Genomic DNA, 22176 nt, shown 5'->3' on the forward strand with positions numbered 1-22176 from the left:
GGGAACATGTACTCATGTACATATAATGGTATCCCATTTTTTAAAGAACTGTTATATTTATCACTGACTGTTTCTGCTGAACACTTAACTAGCTTATGGTTGATATTAAAACCTTCACCCCAACAACGTCTAGTGAAGAACAAAGAATAGTGATAAAGATTTATTTGAATCCTAAAATAAATCATTATGATGTATAAATACACTACTTTTTATGTAATGACTGTATAGTCAGATTTGTATTAATTGAACTGAACTGTAGTTAATATGGATTGGTCAATAAATTGCCATAATATTTAGTTGCGATGTCATAGTTATCGATTTTCACACGGATCAAATTTTACTCGTTTAATCCCGTCATATCACTTTCCTTGCCTGAAAATAATTTCAACTAAGAACGTTAGAATGAGCGTACATTAAGAACATATAATTAGTGACATATAGTGAGCACCTTAGATGAATTTACGTTCAGAATAGATAAATTATGGCTTGCGATCAAATTCAAGACTTGTGTTTCGTCCTATTTGGGAATCATCAACTAACTGTGTCTGCATCCTAGTGTTAATGTTCAAATGACAACCAAAAACCAGTACTTTTCACTTCAAATGTCAATGAATTATCCACCAAGCTATTGAGTCCAGGTAACCAATTATAAGTTAAATCCATATACAATATTTACATTGTTATTAGTATGGTTTTCAATCAGGCAGTTGTTAATATTCCGAATAGAATTTTAATCAGTATTTATTGTCATATGTTCATCCTGTTTAGATTGTCTTGAAATAGTCACTATCATATGCATGTTGATGTACTGCGATTACAATGATAAACATATATGATGATTAACTAGGCTGAAAGATTAAGTACCGTAGAGATTATTAACCGATAATATAATTCAGCTTCATATATATTCTATATAATTTACCCAGAGAAGTACATGTACGGTTTTATTTTAAAACAATTTCTATTTAATTAAAATAAAATAATATCTATATCAATGTTTCTCTTTTCATATTTTAGGTAAACCAAGAATTATTACATGGACACGATTAGCAAAAACAGCTGAACCTGGTACAAATAAACTAATACTAGAACATCCAGTTGACTGGCAACCTGGAGAACATATTATTATTACGTCTACTGGAGGAAAATCATCACATAATGAATCTGAAGAACATATCATTCAAGGTAACTTGATGAATTATGTAATAAATTTAGATTAACACTGATTATTACTCTTCATAAAATTCACTATCCAATTATTTAGTAACTTTTTCATTGAATTCTTCATTATTTGATTTAATGAAGAATGTTTTTTTAAATTATTATCATAATTAACCCGAAAAGTTTTTATAAAACTTCTTTATTACTTAAATCTCATACCACAATCAGTAGTGTAATTAACTCATAACTTAATTGTATTTCAGGTTTGTTTTTACATTAATCATCATCATCATCATAGTGTTATCTTAATACGGAATTTTGTGAAAACACTAGATTTGTAATTCTCTGAACCAGTGAATAAAATGTTGATTGGTAGATGGATATAATGTTAACTGCTCACTAGATCAGATTATTGATTAGAACCTAAAAGATACTTTGAAATTTCTCACCTAGAAAGTTTTCATCACAAAGAAAAGAAATTCAATATTGAAGTACTCTAGTTTTAGACGACTGTATTCATTGTACTTAATTTTAATACTTGTTATTGTAAAATAGTGATCAGATTAAGAATCAAGTATTGGAAATCAGTTGAATGCTTAACATCAACTTTGATTATGATCCGATTATAAGTCAATAAAAGCTTATCGAAATTCGAAAAGTTTCAAGCGGTTAGTATGCTATTGTTGGCTTTTCGTGATTTCCATCAAGGGATCTGTGAAATTCTGAGGTATTAGCAAATACGAAATTCAGATATGAGTCATTGTGTTCATATTTTATCGATTATACTAAAAAAAAATGCTTAGTGTAGCTGACGACAGAAACAGGTGAAACAGTTCCAATTCCAAGATGTTAGAAAAGTCGACTAAGAAGCTTGTATGGAAACATTGTAAGTATAAAAATACATGGTTGGCACCGAATTATCGATTATTGTAATGATATTACCCCTTCCCACACACACACACACACTTTGCGTCCATTTATTAATATTCTGATGCAAAGCGTCTTATCAATTCTTAATGACATTTCTATCGTATGCAATAATAAAGATCATTCAAAGAAAATCCTATATTGGTTAAATTCTGAATCTTATCACTTATGCCTTCTCCTGTATAAACCAAGGTCATCTGCCGATAGGAAGTATTCATAAATATTTATTCCCAAATGTTTTTTGTCAACCTATGTATGTAAAACTAAAATTTACCTGTAAAACGATTGTGAATGTGAAGAATTCTGTACAGACAAAATAATGAGAAATACCAACGTTATCCTACGATATCTGATGATTTTTACTTTACATTAAAAAACAATTATAGACCACTGATCAGGAATCCATTGCTATGTATGTTTAACTTTGACCAATTCATGACATCGCATACCAGCTCAACAGTTTAAAGGTTAAGCGTTCAACTCAAAAAAATATTCCTATTATTGATAGAATAGGATGAAAAATGGAGAATATGAGACTTGGGTAGTTATTCTTTGGTTACCCAGAGGTAGTCCCTAAATGGCTACATAGTTTGATTTAGTTCACATATTTTGGTTGAGTATTGATTAAACATTTGTTTGATGATAACTCTTTTGAATGTATTTTGAACGGAGGTTTTGTATAAAGGGAATTTGTATGAACTGACAATTGAGTGACAAACAGAACAAGCGAATTTACTGTTACTGACAATAAGTAAAAATATGTAACAATTATATTTGTAAACCTAATCAAGCTTTTAACTTTTTCCCCAAGAACTTTTACGAAACTCATTAGTTCAGTGGAAGAAAGATCCATCATTCATTTCTTTTTATATACCTTTTTGTTTAGAAATGTCAGCAGATAATCTTACAATTACGTTGGTTTCACCATTAGCTTATAAAAAGTTATCAGTGAAAAAAATTTATTCAAATGGTGTTATTGGAAATTTCGCTGCTGAAGTAGGTTTATTAAGTAGAAATATTTTAATACGTGGAACAGAAGAACCAGTTGTCTCATCAAGTGTACCAAAATGTCCAAGTGATTTTAGTACAGGTATGATTTTTTGTTGTTGGATTGATTGGTTCTTATAAAATATGTATATGATGTGGCTGTTTTTATTTTGTAATGTTAAAAGTTTTGGTTTACTGTATAATCTATACGAATTTAAAAATTCTACAGTTCCCTTAGAATAGCTTAATTTCTATGGATTGTTTCGATATAATTACTTAATTCTGAATTTTTATGTCATGCGTTCGAGTCCCGGATGGAACATTAATATCTAGCTGACGAATCTCAATTAGAATAAAACACGCTTCATAAATTCCACACAACAACACATTAATAGTTTATACAAGATTATTTCGATAAATTTGTACAAAAGTCTGTTTTACATCATTTAAGATTAACTCATCTTAATATTGACCGAATACACTTCCATAGACAAGCGATTACCATGGGATCATGTCTGTTAAACTAATGAGAATTTAAGGCAAATTTGTTTATACCCTATGCAGTGTATTTGTCTGTTGGCTAGATTTCCCATAAATAAGTTATATCAAATACTAATGCCAGAAAGAGTCTGTTTAATATTGTAAAACTGAAAATGAACTAATCAATGATGTATTTCATTTCAATTGATGAGATCATTTGAAATTAAATGTCGTTTTAACATAGAGACTAGTTGTACAATCACGATTGTCCGGCTTAGCATTAGTCGATGATAATTGGTAGAGTCCTATCATATTAATTAATACATGACTTGTGTTATGATTTTGACTAAGTGATCTAAACGTTTCATGTTCATTATAAAATGCCCAAAATCATCCTAATAAAAATGTTCATTGATTTTTGACTTTTAATGACACTCCAGTTCAAATAGTAACAAATAAATGGAGTTTAATACTTTTAAAAATCATCTCTAATTAAAGGTTTCTATCTTTGAAAATAGATTGTAGGACCGAATTATGAAGTTACTTACTCATTAAATTTATTCATTTCAGTAAGCTACTGACTTGAATCTGTTAAGCGGTTAACATGTTGATATTCTTTCTAAAAATCAGTCTAAATATTTCTTCTTTTATATTTTAGATCAATTTGCAACTCATACATGTATAATAGGTAGTCCAGATGAACAATTGGGTGCAAATGAATATGGAGGACATGTACATATTGGTGGTCCATTCGTAGATAGTGGTGCAGTTAATGTTTATATATCACATACTGAATTTTATTTTATGGGTCAAGCCTATCGTCTTGGTCGATATCCCATACATTTTCATTTAAATGGCTTAATGAATGGGTAAATTCATTATACGTTTTATTATTTATAAAAAATAGGTTAATTTGATTGGATAAAACATTACTACTTATAAAGTTAATGCTACTTACTACATAGAATAGAACTTTCAAATTATAGTATTCTTAAATTTATTTGAGGATTCAGCGTAAATTATTGAGCTACAAACAAACTTCCGAATTACAGCTAAGGATTTATCTTCAATATTTACTTTTAATAGAAAAATGTATGGCAAAAGTAATACACTTTTAAAGAGAGTTGGAAAGTGACTAGCATTGGGATTCCGAATCGGAGTTGCATCAGTTGAATATACCCGAATCCAATGTTGATTTTCACTTCAGGATTCGAATCCAGTACCTTTGATCATAAATGTTCAGTGAATATACATGAGGTAGAAAAGAACTATTAATATTGTTAAGCGAACGCAATGGCAATTATAAGAAGATTACATGTCGTAAATTCATGTGAAGAGACCTTAAGAGGTATATTTTCAAAAATGATTGACAACAAAATAGATTACTGAATACAAATAAGTAATATATCTAATACACAAAAAGACCAAACAAAAAATGATGGTGATAAGATCAAGGATTGTTAACAAGTTTCTCATACACGGAGTTGAATGGTGAAACGAATATCAAAAATGGAATGCGGGTGTATACAACCGATGAGCCCTAAATAGATAGAAATGCTCATCTATCTATGCTTAAATAAGCCTTAGGACTTAATAGCAAAATGGAGGGATTTTGTACAGGATATATATGTACTAAAAGTGACTGATCAACTGCAGTTCTAAACATCAATGGGAATATTCATACAACTATTAAAAATGAACTAATAAGTATCTTTCCATAGTTTTAATTACTTTTAATAGGATGACTTCGTATATATTCATTGCATTCTAATTTAGTTTCAAATTTAAAGTTCGTCTGCTGTCGAACTAAAAATCTTAAGATTTCATGACACAAACGAAAGAATATCGGTGAAATTATAACAGTGGGTAGCAGAGAATAACCTTTGCTTATTCATTGAACATTCCATATATTTTGTTTCATCATTAACTAAATAAATATATATATTGTTGTCATAACCATCTTGAGTGGATATTTTGCGCATGATTTATAGTTTAAATTCCAAATATAATATAGTCACTAGGATTTCTGTTCATGAACGTTTACTCTGATGACATTTTGAAATGAACCTCATGATCACAAATGTTTCTTTGCACCATTTAATTCATCCAAGTGTTCTATTAATCATTAAAGACAAGATAAAAACCGTTAATATCGTCAAAATACTCCCCAACTATTTTTTCTGTTTAATTTAATGTGTACACTTTATTTCAGTATATAATTAATTATACAAGTTAATTGTTTCATTTTCAGGTCTTATGTACGTGGTTGTTCTATACATAAAACTTTTAATCGTGCTATTAATATTCATAATACACATGAAGTATTGATAGAAAATAATGTAGTTTATGATGTAATGGGTGGTGCATTTTTCTTAGAAGATGGTATTGAACATGGAAATTTAATTCAATATAATCTATTTGTACATGTTAAACGTACCAGTAGTCTATTAAATGATGATGTAGTACCAGCGGCATTTTGGATTACACAACCAAATAATACAGTACAACATAATGTTGCTGCAAGTGGAACACATTTTGGATTTTGGTAATTTTAAATGATCCTTTTTTATTAATATGTTATTTGTGTAGATTATTGACTGAAGAGTCCTAAACTAGGACGAGACAATTATGAAATGTTATCAAGTTTTGAATGATTATCCAACTCAGATTATACTGAGATAGATACCTGTTTCTATCCAACACAGATTAGCTCCATTGGTCACGGCTTCTCACTAGAACTCCCAGAATTCCCTCACGAAGCTAGTCACTAGTGAGCACATGATAATTATCAGTATAGGGTTGTGGAGATTATTAAGTTTTTGATTGAGATCATGAACCGATTGATGTTAGACTGCCATTGGGAACCTAGAAGGACTGGACGACCGTTTCGTCCTATTGTGGGATTCCCCAGCAGTGTGCACCCATGATACCCTCACCCTGGATTCGAACCCTTAACCTTTAGACAACTGATTAGTTTATGATTCCAATGGACATTTTGTGTTAATTGAAATAATTATAGTAACTAATCATTGTAAGTTTGTTACAAATAATGTTCAGTATTTCTTTTGTAGAACAATGATTTCCACTATACGTTCAAGTAAATTCAAATAAAAAAACTTAGCTTAGTAATGTAACAAAGTTAAAAGTCATTGTTGATTAAAACAATGATTGTATTTTTACTATGAGAACTTAATGACAGATGATATTTGATATCAAACGAATTTCTTTTCATAAGTTTAGATAAAAATGAAATTTTAAGCAAACATTTATGAGTAAATGGATCGAAAGCTTTTATTAATGTTTAACAAAATTTATTTATGCAGAATAATAGTTATAATCATTTGGAACTTAGTAAATGTACTTCATTTGAAGGTGAATCAGTAATGTCTTGAGGCATAGAAGTTAGGGTTGAGCTTCTTAAATACGATGAACTTTAAAAATCTTAGTTGAAGAGGACTATACTGTTTACTGATTATTTTTACTATTAGATCTTATGTCTACATATCAAATAAGTGGTAAATAATCCAGCTTAGGTAGGTTTTCGAGCCTTGGAGATAAACATTCTGCGTGATATGATCAATAAAGCATGAAGATACTTTCTGTATTCTTCTTTCAGTCTACCTGCTTTCAGACTAAACGTAAATTGATTATACGTAACGAGTATTAGTCAATCCTTGTATTCTTAAGTGAATATCATATCATTTAGATCAGAAACAGACTCATTCGTAGACAAATGAGTTCAAATGTTATCCAATCAATACTCTGTCTGATAACAACCACTAGTGAACACCAGTCGATAAATGAATATTTCCCGGATGTATTACCTTTAAAACTTACAGAATGCTCAACACAATATTCATAACCAGATATTGGAAGGCAGACACTTCCTTTTTAGCTTATTTTTGTTCTAATTTTTCCGTAGTAAAGCTTTCCTTTGAAACCAAATTTCTAACTTAAAATATTAATATATTGTCCTATTCAAGTAGGCTTCTAAAGATGCACTACTGGCAGGTTACATCATTTCTTCTGAGAAATGTAATATATAATAACTTGAATGTTTTATTATACAAATGAAGGTCCCATCATCAACTGTAGTCACATTGACTACAATGAAAGTAATAAAAAATATTTCTCCATGTCTTAGTATACTATTATTTAGCGAATGACTGATTATCACCGAACAAATGAACAGTCAGATGATTCATTCCTAACTATTGGGTCATATTTTAGATCTTGAAAACAAAGTACGGAATTTCTCTGCACATATTCTACGCTTATAAAAAATAACAAATGCAACAAGAATACAAGACTCAAAATAATATATAGCATCAATAGGTTAATCATACTGTTAATTACATAGTCGGATAGAATTTAAACCTTTCAAAGTATTACTGAATGAGTAAATCACTACGTGTACTCAATGCACAACTGTTATATGAGAATATTACCAATTAGTGGAAATAAATTAAGTAGTGTGTCAAAATTAGGCAAATCTTTTAAAATACAAGTTTCAATTCACCAATATTATTGTTTAAAATTCATTCTTCAATGAATAAGTATCTTTAGTGGGTCGAATTACAAAGAAAAAATTGATGTCATTTGAATTATTCTTAATCTCAACAAGAGTATTCCTATGTATCTATTAACTTACCTACTTAAATGGCTTAAGTTATTTTTTCTGGTTAACGAGTTAATTTTCTACGGGATGGGGTCGCTAACCCCATGCCCAACCTTTCTCCTATGTCAGGGCACGGGACCGGTAGTAGCCCTGCAGGCGGAGCTGTCGAAAAGTAATTATATTATTAAATCATAGTCAATAATGTGATATATCCAATTTTTTGTTGCCAAATATCTGTCAGGTATCGTATGTTAGAAAATCCAAGTGGACCATCAACCACCACAAGCATTTGTCCACGTAAAATTCCTTTAGGAATATTTGAAAATAATACAGCGCATAGTAATGGATGGTTTGCATTATGGATTCATGAGAGTTTTTTCCCAACAAAAACTGGAACGTAAGTGATACAATAAATCGTGAAAATTCTCTATAGTTTTATTTTGTAATATTCAAAATGACGGCGAGACTATAATTTATGGACGAACCAAATAGTTATAAGATAACAGGTCTCGGACATGGGCTCAAAATTCACTCATCCATTTGGATAGAGTTTTGGCAATATAGCTGATATCAGTCCGTGATGAAAACCCTAAATCTAATTCCTAACCCTAACCATCAACTGTAAATCATAATTCTAATTCCTCACACTGGTTTATAATCCTCATTTGGTCCTAGTTATTAGGTGGACACTCTAAAGGTCACTTTAACGTCACTCAAAGGTTGTCCATAAATTTTAGTCTCACTGAATATACTTGAAAACCAAAGTATGAATTATATTAAACTATGTGTTAAGTCAATTCGAAATCTTGATATTTATTTTAAACAGTTTTTTAATAATTAAAGAAAATCACGAATGAGTTAGGAGATTAGTTATGATGCTTTACGTTCTATCAGTTCAGAAGTCTTTATTATCACATAGTATTTCTAGCAAGGGTCTGAAATTTTCCACTGTTAAGATTTTAAGATTGCAACTGATCAATCTCTGTCGCTTTATGCGCATCCTGAATGAATTGTCTAGTCATAAACCTTAGCCACTAAATTCAATATATATGTTATGTGGTTAGTAGTGTTGTTCAGAAAGTGCGTTTCGTCCTATTTGGGACTGGTCATTTGGATTTACCTGAATACTGGTGTTAAATGCTTCGATCTGTTCATGATGCATGTATAACAATGGTAAGTGATCAGCTGCTATCTTGAATAACAACAACTAGAAATCACGAACCATTGTTCGTGTTTTCGTACCCGTTGAACAAATTAATAGATACACTGACTCAGTAGTTCGGTAGATAGCACGTCGGTATTTGGTACGAAAAGCATTGAGTTCGAGTTCGAATGTGAAAATTAACGCTAATGTATGTATGTCTAGCTGATAAGTCAAGAACGGGATGAAACAAGCATCCTGGTATTTGTTGCTAGCCGTATACATATTACATATAAACAAAAATATGTGAGGATGTATTAAAGTAACTGTTTACCCACGAAATTCAATAATGTATTTTGGGATTTATCATAAAAAAATTTACAATAAGTTGATGCACTAATTTCTAATCGTTTTGGCTATGAGGACTTCCAATCTTAACAATCTCCTGCCAAATTGCAATATATGCGTCGTTCTTCTGTACTGTACATCTAAATACTATCTGTCTTTTGCCATATCATTATGTACCCCCACTCTACCAGCGATGACTAAATAAGACTGATACAACCACTAAATGCCAAAAATATGAAAACTCTACTGAAATTCGAGTAAATGAACCAGTATGCAATTGAGTGATTAACACTTCAATCTAAGTAGATGAATTAACCCTCTGTACTTCGATATTTTAAAATGAAAAATCACAAGGTCATTAACACAGAGGTTTATGAGTTCTAACAAAAATTAGTTTAGACTTTTATATTGGTTGTTTGAATCTTCACATTGATGTTTAGGACTGCGATTGGCATATGTGCATGGTGTATGGGTTTCCTAGATATTGCCTTAGGTTACAAGCATTATAAGCAAAGTTAGATGGTGGCTATCAGTGGAATTCAGGACGCGCGCTTCGTCCTATTTTGGGACTCGTCAGTGGAAAGATGCAGACAAACAGTACAAAAATGAATTCGACGCCAGCCTATTGTAAAAGCTAGTGGCTATCTGTACTTAGTAGCTTAGTGGATAACGTGATAGCCTTTGAAGCGAACGGTACTGGTTTAGAGTTGTGAAGTGAACATCAACTGTGGGATGCAGGCACATCCAGCTAACGCGTCCCAAATAGGATGAAACGCGATTCTATATTCCACTGCTAGTCACTATCCATCTATGCTTATTGGCTAAGATTCTTTTTTAAATTATTCACCAATAAAGCAATGACATTTTTTAAATTAAATATTTATTATTTCAGTTGTGGAACAACGAAATGGGATAAGGCTGTATTCCGCAAACTTACTGCATGGAATAATAATAAAGGACCAGAGTGTGTTAATTGTGGTGGTGTACAATTTGAAGATATGTTATTAGTGAATAATGACGAGGCAGCAATAGAAGGAAAACGTCTTATGAATGGAAATTTATATGATCCGACAACTGGTCCTTTGTATAGGGTAAGTATGATAAATTAAGCCGGATGTCACTAATATAAGAATATGCTTTTCTATCAACGTTTTGGGTCTACAACTTATTCAATGAACATTTTTGAAGTAAGAAAGATAAAATCATGTATTAGTTATTTACTTTTTATGAAACAACCTTCCTGTAATAAAAAAATACTTATAGGTCTCTACTAGCTGAGAATTAGTTATGTTTTGTAGATGTAAGTCTAATTAACTAAATATATGTAATAAAATAACCTTTCAATAGCTCCTAAACTTTCATTTAAAAATTATATTCTTACTTACTCTTATTCTATTTCAACTATATATTTTTGAATATTCAATCTAACAGAATAGTACAATTGTTGGTTATGAACCTGATCTTAATAATGGAACTTCTGACTGTCATACTAGAGCAGTTATTTTGCCATGGGCACCTGGTTTAACTATTGAAAATATGGTAATGAAAAATTTCAATAGTCAAAATTGCACAGCGATTCATGGAACTGTAATTACATGTCAATGTAGAAAACTTTGTGGTGGATATGAATATTTATTTAAGTGAGTTTTGGTATTACTTAGTTTACTTTACTGAATTTTTATGTAAATATAATGAAAACTATTGTGACTTATTGAATTAAAGATGATTGAATTGAATACACTTATCATTAAACAGAGTAGTATAGTTTTACTGAAACTATGAACCGGTTTCAGTTAGACAACCACTGGAAACTTGGAGTCGTTTCTTCTTTGCATAGAAATACTCAGGAATGTGAAACCGCAACCCTACAATTGTGAATCGCAACTCGGACTTTTGATTTCACGAGTGAACGCTTGAGCTCTAGATCACTGAACTGGTATCTAATGGTGAACAAGTCTAACCATATGGTTTTACTCAACCATTTTATGTTGTCTTTGGTTGGGAACTCTTTCATGCTCGACACAGTTGAAATACACTGGTTGTGACTTCTCGCTAGAACTTCGGAAATTTCTTCTCAGAACTAATCATCAGTGAGCAGGTGATAATTATCAATATAGGGTTGTAGAGACTGTTCATTTGAACTTCTACACTATTGGATGCTGGCCCAGTGATTTAGAGGTTAAGCGTTCACGCGTGGCACCAAAACGTTTGGATTTGATTCCTACACTTGAACGAAATGGCCATCAAATGCTCCCAGGTTTTCAATGATTGTCTAAATTGGATTGGATTATGATTTCAGGAAAACTCAACCAACAATAGACTCATCAATTTAAAATCTACGATTGAGAAAACTTTATTATTTCAGGCTTCTGAAGACAAGCCAAATGATATCCCCAAGTTTCATGATAAGTCATATATAAGTGCGGGATGGTTGTAATAAGTCAGTAAAGTGTTCATTTACACAAGGTTATCTTCAACACACAGACTTGAGTGTATACTTATTTAGCATTTTGGAAAACAACTTTCTATATCGTCATATCTTCCCCGGTCATCTAGTTTGGCTGATAACGAGCTTAGAATGATCAAAATCAGAGATCGGATCATAATATATACCTTTAAGAGTCAGAACCTTGTGATGAATGCAAAAGATATTCTTATGTAGTGCTGTACGATCTGCTGATTTCTCCTAAAGATACCTTAAGTGAAATTAGTTTGCAATTTATTATGCCAAAATATTACAAATTTATAAGAAACTGTGACTTCTCATTATGTTATCTAAATTTAGTGAACGGACTAACTGTTACTAAATCTAATTTTATTTTCGCTTTACTCTTTCATGTAATTAACTAGTCACTAATACTTCGAGATTTATATTCAATGATTGTACATGTATCCCATAAACTATTCAGCAGACAAGTAGGTATTCTGTTATCTATCCATTATATGATCAGATTACTGTGTCAGTCATATTGTATTTTATATTTCTAGGTGATGAAAATAAACTCTTTTCCGGTGATTATCAGTATTATGTTTTATAGTTAAAATGAAATAATTGTAAACGCAATTCAAAGTGTTTTCAGTATGGGGTTGTCGAGATTATTAAGTTTTTGATTGAGATCATGAACTGATTGATGTTAGACCACCATTGAAAACCTGGAAGCACTGGACGTCTGTTACGTTCTATTGTGGGACTCCTGAGCAGTGCGCATCCACGATCCTGCTCGCGAGATCCGGACCCAGGGCCTTCAGTCTCGCACGAGAACACGTAACCTCTAGATCACACCCGGCACCCAACAGTGTGCTCACTAGTGACTAGCCTCGTGAGGGAAGTCTCGGAGTTCTAGTGGGAAGCCGTGTCCAGTGGAGCTAATCTATGTCAGTAAGAGACAGGTATCTTCCTCAGTACAATGGAAGGTGGTCGCACAATTTCGTGGATTGGTTGACGTTAGACATTAACATCGTTAGATGTCGGCTCAGTTGTCTAGAGGTTAAGCGTTCGTGCGCGAGGCCGAAAGCCATGAGTTCGAATCCCGTGAGCGGGCATCGTGGGTGCGCGCTGCTGAAGAGTCTTAAGATAAGACAAAACTACTGTCCAGTGCTTTCAGGTTTTCAATACTGGTCTAACATAAATCAGTTTATGATCTTAATCGGAAACCAAAATATTTTATTGAGATCACTTATAGCCGATAAAACTATTTTATAATACATAGAGATAGCGATAATCTTTAGTAATTTAACATCTGCTGTTTCTTTGATATTTTCAACAAAATTATCCATATAAGTAAACCATCTAGCTCAGAGAACAAAACTCCACAAAAGTAACCATTTTTAACGTCGGCTGGTGTTAACATCTCCAACGTCTTAATTTTTATTTTAACATTTTTCATCAAAATGTAACCTACTCTAGCAAAAATACCATCTCAATATTCCTATTTTTAATCTAAATATCGTCTCTCTCTTTGTAAATTGGAATATATTCGCAATATAAACATGTCCCATAAATTGATATTAAACTGATTATTCAATATCTTTCTTATAATTTCATTCTTCTTACTGTAGAGATATGAAATGGGAGGATACCAATAATCGAGCTGAATTTCGGTGGCATGGTGATTTCAGTCTTCGTGATGTAGATGGATCATTGACAGATGGTATTCCAAATGTTCCAAAACTTCCTGGATCTTTGGTCGTAGGCAAAGCAAATCATTTACCTACTGACAAATGTGGTCCAAGTGCTCCAGGAGCTGGTGATCTTGGGAGTGCTTTTGGTCAAGGCGCAGTTCCAGGTGTTCGTTGCCTACCTGATGTTACAGCATTAAGGTATGCTGTTGATCAAACAAATCCACCAGTACTTATGGGAAGCAATATGACTGTTACACTACTTGACGGTGGGACAGAAGAAGTGCCCTTCAAATCTGAAGCTCTTACTGACAAACAAGGGTGGATGACTACGTTAGTAAATAACAGAACTTATATTGTCAATTGGGACGCGAGATCATTGTTTACCAACTTTAGTTATATTGGTTACCTGGAAAATTTCAGGGTAAATCAACTCGTAGATGAAGCTTTAATTTATTTGGTTTTTAGAAAGATATAAAAGTTCATGGTACAAAATATTTATTACTTCAAAGTAGCTTGGTATTTGTTACTTACAGTCCACAAAACTATGGGACAAATTAAACACTGTTAAATGCTGTTTTGACGTCCGATATTTAAAACCTATTGGCACAATTTCCTAAAATTAGAGTTTGCCTACGTAGACACTATTATGACGCGAGGTGTCCGAGACTGTTACTGATACACAAACTTCACATGTGCAAGTTCCGAAAAGCTATTGAATGAGAAGACCAAGAGTGAAGGTAAACGTCTATAAGCAAAAGTCAAAGCAGAAGCACAAATACTCATTTATATGTGTCATCTCTTTAGAAAATGAAATCAGTTCTTGGCCATTTCGATCTCCTGGTCATTAAGGAGATTTTTAATTGAAACCGCGTGGCTTTCTTATTTGATGACTTCTGATTGGCCCACTGTATCAGAAACTTATTATCATTAGTACTTCGCTGATACATTATTCTGTCACCACTAATTCAAACGCACAGAGGTGTTGAAATAATCAGTTTTCATCTTAACCATCAAGCGTATTGTAAGATAGTGCTGTTGCACATATATTTGTGGTCACTGTGAAATTTTTATATCACAACTATTACTTACAAGCAATCAGTATTAATTCTTTTTCCCTGTTCCTCATGGATCTAATTATTAATCTCTGATTCAATCACGAACTGGTCTTAGCTGAACCACTATTGAAAACCTGAAAGCACTAGATAGCTGATTCGTCCAAGTACCGGACTCCTCAGCAGTGGGCGCTTACGAATCCACACGCGAGAATCGAACCCAACACATTCGATCTCCCATACGAACTCTTAACACCTAGATCACTGTGGTGGTCTCTGACACTGTTAATGTCTGACTTTAACCAATCCATGATCTTGCGCAACCCTACATCTATTTCCCGTGGATCGAATTCCTGTAGTTACAGCTTCTTACCTGAACTTCACAAATTCTCTGTACTAGTAAATGAATAATCAAAAAATGGCTATTTTCTTATCGATTAAATCATATTCTGCTTAAGGAACCATTTTGAACTTGTCATTTTTTAGAGTTTGATTACTTTGTGATAGACTGTTGTTATTGTTGTCTTATTTTCAATTGGACTAATTATTATTTTGAAGAGAATAATCACAGATATGCTTTAAAAGAGCTATGCTATTCTTTAGAATATTAAACATTAATTGTTTAATTCATTACTATAGTTGAATAAACTGTACTAAGATTTAATTACAACTATCAAGTAAATATGAGTGTACTAAGAATGAATAAATTAAAAAAGTATACATTCTCACTTTATCATATTTCATTTCATATTATATGTTCATTAAAAGCAATCCGACTATGTTATAATCCGTCATATGGGCATGGATGTTAAACCAGATAGGGTTCAAGTTCTCTCTGGTCAAACACCTAAACAACCAATAGCTGAACCTTTGGATCCATCTGTACATGATAATGGTGAAGTGTTTTATAATGAAACTGGGAAATATATTGAATATTTAGGTAATTACTTCTTACCCATTGTGAATTTTGTAGTTTTAGTGTGTTTTTATTTCAAATATATTTTTCTTTTATACAGAAATGATTTTGTTGAGAGAATAAAGACAGTACAATGGACATAGATTAATATATTTATTTTTCAATAGTTGAGATCAAGAGTCAATCGAAGCTAGAACACCATGAAAAACCTGGAAGCACTGGACGGCAGTTTAGTCCTATTGTGGGACACCTCATCAGTGCGCACTCACGATTGGTCCTGGTTTTTTTTATTTTTCTTTGAAAACAGGCATAAACCCTGATAAATGGTCGGTTTATAATTTTCTTTCATACACATTTTATTCAATGAAATTTCGCAAAGTTGAATTATAGGCTGTATAATTGCATGCTATGACTCATTTAAGAACGCTTATGGATCCTTCGTGGTTTAGTATCTAAAAGCATGGCTTTCTTGACATGCTAAGGAATGTAGAACATTCTAGTCTACCCAATCAGAGCAGAAACTTTGGGTAAACATAGAGATATAGAAAATTGAAGGGTGTACTTGTTTTCCAGGGGATGATCGATAAAAATTCATAGCTATATACTTATAAAAACGCACTATCTGACTTTAATTCTTCGTCTATTGGTCTACATGTAGATTCTGTTTGAGTTTCTCAATTCCACAAGAAACGTTTTCTGGTATTTCGGTTAAACGGCAGTTAAATCTCATCTAATTTTTTGATAATTTACTCTTGTATTTCACTGTTCTCGGTAATAGTAGAAAGTTTCTAGGTTATTAGAGAAATTAAGTTTATTGATTAGAAAGTATAATAATGTGGTAAACGGTTTTCAGTGTCCAACAGTTATGTGTTTCATCATTTAGCTAAATAACATGTGTTTAAGGCCTACAAACCATATTGACCTTCTTCAAAATACAAACGATATTTGGGAACATACATCAGTAGCTAAGTAAGCTAAGAATATAGTTTCCTGTGAATTACTTCACAAAAGTGGCTAATCAGCTCTATGTTTATGTGTAATTCTCTCTATAAGGATTAAACGTCAAACAATCCTATTCAAAGAATTTCTACAATGAATGAATTGATTGATGTATATATTTGTATACTGATACATTCATTAAATAAAGGATGAGCAAATATCGTAAAAATCTATATTATCGAATGTAATCACAGTAAGTTATGAAGAATAAATTTTATGTATTTCCTCTGATAATTTATTTTCCGTTTATTCTTTTTTAAACGCTTCAGTGAAAGCCCCAGTTAATCCATCATTATTCAACAGCTATCGTTTATGGGTGTCATTTTATAAATGCTTCTTTACTGATTGCATTGTTCCAAGTTCGAGTTCTGTAAGTGTATTGGATACATCTCGACCAGTGGATGCATTATATTGGTCAAAGTATAATACATGGGGAGATGTGCTTGGACCTCAGCCAGTAAATGGAAGCTCGGTAAAAATATTACAAATTACTCCTCAGTGTATATGATCAAATTCTTTTCGTTTTTGATTGAGAACATGAACTGATCGATGTTAGACCACCATTGAAAGCCAGAAAGCACTGGACAGACGTTTCGTCCTGTTGTGGGACTCCTCAGCACTGCGCATCCACGATCTCGTTCGCGGGATCCGGACTCAGGGCCTTCAGTCTCGCGCGCGAACGCTTAACCTACTGGACCACTGATTCGGCATCCAGTGGTGTTGATGTCTACCCTCAACCAATCCAATCTTTTCGTTTTACAAGAAGTATTACACTTCGTAATAATAGTTGAATCTTAGAATATATATAAAAGTGTATAATATCCAACAATATCTTCTAGTTTGTCGATTATCGTTTAAAGTTTGGAAATCATCTCGGAAGATTTGCAAAGAAACTGATGAATTCAAGTACTTAACTAACTTCACATCTAACTAAATATAATAATATTTGTATACAACGTTAATGAATCAACACAGAAATGGTAACTAATCACATATGAATTCCACTTCGAAAATTTACATTTCTAACAAGCAATTAATTTCATGATCGGCTGTAAACATGATACGAGAACTAAAATGATAAACAAATTATTTTGAAAATCTCTTTCCGTTTATCTCTAACGTACACGTTAATACAGTATTATCGATCATGATATTATTTATGGCCTAGAGGTTAAGCATTCGCGCGCGAGGCCGAAGGTCCTGGGTTCAAAACCCACTTGGGGGATCGTGAGTGAGCACTTCTCAGAAGTCCCATACTAGGACGAAATGGCCGTCCAGTGCTTCCAGGTTTTTAATGGTGGTCTAACATTCATCTATTCATGGTCTCAATCAAAAAACATTTATGAGTGTTGATCGATTGTGGATAAATTATTGATTATCTGTGTTTCCTACCAATGAGAGGATAGGTAAAGATTGTTGTGAAGACATGAGCTCAATCAAACTCACATACAATTTTAGATTGTGAATTAAATGTCCAAATTACAGCAAGCGGATAAATAATAAAACAGTTCAATGGACTTTCTACAGAATCACTGCCTTATATTCAGTATAGTCGACTTAGCAAGTTACAACTTTTCATTGATATTTCTATGAAGCTATCCGAAAGTTTGAGATTATTTGTTAAACAATAAATGTTTATATCTGATAATCATGGACTCCCAGCTGATGTGTTATAAATAAGTGAAAACGTATAATAAATTGAAAATATGATTTAATTGAAGGTATTTTGAAGAGATTGAATTGATTCGTAGGTAAGATTTGTCACAGAATGATCTTATTTGACATTTAATTTAAAAAATATGAACTACTGAAGTAGGTTGTGTAACAAACTGATTGAAGTTCGAATTGTTTCATCGGAAAACGGTCCATTGGTTCTGTTCGTCAAGCGGTCATCACAAGACCTGAAGATCCTGAGTTCGATCCACTGTGAAACTGTCGATACATACTGTTGAGGGTACTACGCTACGACGAAAAATCTATCCAATGTTCGGTAGTTTCGAATGATGCTTTAACTGAAATAAATTTATGACAAATTGTAAATATCGTACTATTCTTAATTAGTTATAATTTTCCCCTGTATTTTTTCAAATTTACCAATAACAATAGCTTATGATTCCTAAAGGAACATGGTTGGTACTTGATACATCAATTAATATAAAAATGAATAATATCACAATATATGGAACACTTGAAGTCGATTCAGGAACAAGTCAAGATCAACGATTCTATAAATTAGCATTTAAACAAATGTTAATTATTGGAGGTCAATTTTTAGCTGGATCACTTCTTGAAAAACCATTGATAAATGCAACACTTGAATTAACTTTACTTGGTACTATATCTGATGAATTTATCAGTTTAGATGGACCAGTAATTGGACCTAAATCAATTGGTTAGTAAAAGAATTGCATTTTTTCTCATTGATTTAATATTACGTCTTTTTATTACATATCAGATTTGTGTAGTAAGGACAGAAGGCCTACGGCCTATGTTATTCCTTTTTTAGTATGCTTCTATGAGTGTTCAGTCTTCTCTTGAATGAGTCAATTGAAGGTGCGGACACCATTACTTCGGGTAACAGGTTCCAAGTACTAATGACTCGGTGTGAAAACTTGTATGCCACGGTTAGTTTGTTCGTTCTTGGCTTTTGTACTCGCATGCTATGTCCTCTGAGATGTCCCGATGTCGAAAGTTTTTATTTGATTACCCCGTATGGTAATAGGAAAAATGAGAACGGTAAACAATAATTAAACATTTTCTAACTTGAAAAAAATGAAAATGTTAGAATATTACTGCTATAAGGCGGGGAGTGGATAAATATTGATTAAAGCTAAATTTTCAGAGCTGTTCTACCAGGAATTATTGTGTATAGTTTTATTGTATTATAGCGCCCCAACCATACTTAAGTCTGTTGGCGTTTAATTTTGTCATACCCCTTCAATTAATTTATTAACAGATAGTTTCATTCATCTTTATCTTTGTATTATTATTACTATGTCTGTATGAATATTTTACAACCCACTCACATCCAAGGTCCCGCTTACACGAGACCGAACGTCCTGGGTTCGAATCCCGTGAGCGCAATAGTGAATGAGCACTGATGAGGAGTCTCATAAAATATTGTTGTATGTTTTGTCTTTTTCGAAGTTCTTTTTAATTAATTACAAACCTATCTTTTAATTATTTTCCTTTTATTGCCTGGTTATAACCGTATTGTAATACCTTATTCATGTTGATGTATGTCCAAGTATTCACTATGTACTATGACATTTATCAAGTAAAAAATTGGATTGTACAGCTAGAAGTTATCGCCCTGCACTGTTGCTTTTTGTTTTGATAATCGGGTGATTGAGTGAGAGTGGGAGAACGGCAATCTGGACTATGAGTCATTAAGTATTGATCTTAACTGATACCTTGTTATTGTGATGTCACTACTTACCAGGAGTTCATTGGTCCTATATAGGAAATCTAGGCTAAATACTCGTAGCATGGACTAGATCATACAACTGCTCAAATAACTACGACTTAGTCGAACTGGACCCAATTTAGTACAAGAAATCTGTCCTTTTTGCCACCATATCAAATGCTGACATTGAGTTCACGCAATATTAGTTTCAAAAACGATTTCGAACTGTTCAGGCAAACAATCGCACAGATATTAGGTTGGCGATTTTGTGAGACGTAGATTTAACAGATACTGTTTTTTATGGCTCAGTTACATTCTCATAAATAATCAAAAGGATTAGGGGTATTGAAACTCAATTTTTGGTAGCGATTTCCTATTGACCATGGGGTACAAAATGAGATCAGAAATGGCCCATAACTGTTTGACAGTACTAGACAGGCATGATAATGTATCGCTAGATTTGTTGTAAAACGTTTTGCTTCTGCGAAACTTCATAATATATTGTTTTCGTCCTTATTTATTTGTTAAAAAGCTGTATTATGATTTGGTAGATAATCTATATTAATGATGTACACTTATAGGACAGTATGTGACGTATTCCTCGACATATTTTCAAAGTTTTCCACCAACGGGACTTTTTTTCATTATTTCGACGTACCTTTTATTGAAAGTATAAGTACACAGGTAGACATGTATGAGAGTAACTATAAATAGTCCTATGTCTATACCAAACTTTCTGGGTATGGGTTTGATTTTATATGCGATGAATAAGTCGGCTTTGGTAATATTACAACTTATCTGAAACAGGTTAATGTACAAACAATCAAAGTATATCAGGTCTACTTCTACACTTTGACTGAATCAATCAAGAAAAGGCGTGAGTGAGAGCTTCACTCCAGTGTTAATTCATGTACAGAAAATAGAGTGTATTTACAGTTATACCTGATCTTTGACTTCTAGAAATTCCTGAAAGCCTCTCAAAGATAACAATGACATAGATAAATATCCAGTCAAAACGTGACACGTGATTCCTCACTTTCTGAGAAACTTCTTTATTTAACACCGATTGAATAAAACACTTCCTGAAATTTTCTGACCCTCTAGAGGGATATTTCGAAACTTCCCAACACTAACAACGTTCACATATTAGTGTTTTAACGTTTACCTTAATTTTAGGTCAACATATAATCAATTAATTCCATGTTATATTATGTACCATGATGCAAAATATAATGACTTTATCAACGGTAATTTTAGAGAAAGTCGTAAAATATTTGAAACATCTAGTTAGATCACTAAATGATTCACACATTTTAAGATATAATTGCCTATAAGCGTTAGTAATTCATTTTTTTACTATTTTAACTAATAATACAGTAGTGTTACTGTATATTTTGTATGATTTCACACAGGTGTTTATGGAATAATGAGTATGCATGCAGTACCCAAAACTGTAAGATGGACCACTCTTAAATTAACAGCTAATGCTGGAGATAATCAATTGTATCTTACTGATCCAGTAATAGATTGGTTGCCAGGCGATCGTATAGTTATCGCTACAACTAGCATGAATTACAAACAATCAGAAGTTGGTGTAATTGCTTCCGTTTCGTCGGATCGAATGATAATCACACTTGTAGACAAATTAATAAATACTCATGTCGGTAAGTTTTATGCAGTAGTATTTATTTGTGTTAAAAGTATTCACCAAGTTAAGAATTCATATTACAAAATTAAGATGGTATGCAAAAACTATGTGAATCTTTCAATCCAAAGCAGTCATCTTCAAGTTTAATGTATAAATGACACACAACTATTGATATTTCTAATTTAGTAAATTATTATATAAATATAGAGCACCATCGCAATTTTAGTATGTGGCTTTAATTAAAATCAAGTTCTCTCATTTTATGATATTCTGAACCCATCAGTAGACAAAGGGTTGAACTTTGAATTGAAAAGTTGTTGCTTCAAGCTAAAACGTGTACAACAATACTGGGACGAAGATATATGTATCCA

The 22176-nt window shown here is 32.4% G+C and overlaps 1 protein-coding gene across 2 annotated transcripts in view; it reads left to right on the plus strand.

Moving 5' to 3' along the window:
* The window catches only part of PKHD1L1_1 (Fibrocystin-L), a 118762-nt gene that overhangs the window by 78625 nt on the left and 17961 nt on the right, over positions 1-22176 (plus strand). The window contains exons 39-49 of one of the 2 annotated variants that reach the window (XM_051210365.1): positions 1018-1185; positions 2975-3178; positions 4214-4424; positions 5807-6100; positions 8415-8570; positions 10555-10753; positions 11094-11302; positions 13722-14205; positions 15605-15776; positions 18858-19143; positions 21570-21821. In XM_051210365.1, the coding sequence (XP_051070350.1) occupies positions 1018-1185; positions 2975-3178; positions 4214-4424; positions 5807-6100; positions 8415-8570; positions 10555-10753; positions 11094-11302; positions 13722-14205; positions 15605-15776; positions 18858-18871 (2111 nt within the window). In that variant the 3' untranslated portion in view covers positions 18872-19143; positions 21570-21821. Of the gene's footprint in view, positions 1-1017; positions 1186-2974; positions 3179-4213; positions 4425-5806; positions 6101-8414; positions 8571-10554; positions 10754-11093; positions 11303-13721; positions 14206-15604; positions 15777-15852; positions 16097-18857; positions 19144-21569; positions 21822-22176 lie in introns of those variants that run through there. The other variant, XM_051210366.1, reaches the window with a different exon arrangement.

The sequence above is a fragment of the Schistosoma haematobium genome, chromosome ZW, assembly GCF_000699445.3.
Source record: "Schistosoma haematobium chromosome ZW, whole genome shotgun sequence".
Classification (NCBI taxonomy): domain Eukaryota; kingdom Metazoa; phylum Platyhelminthes; class Trematoda; order Strigeidida; family Schistosomatidae; genus Schistosoma; species Schistosoma haematobium.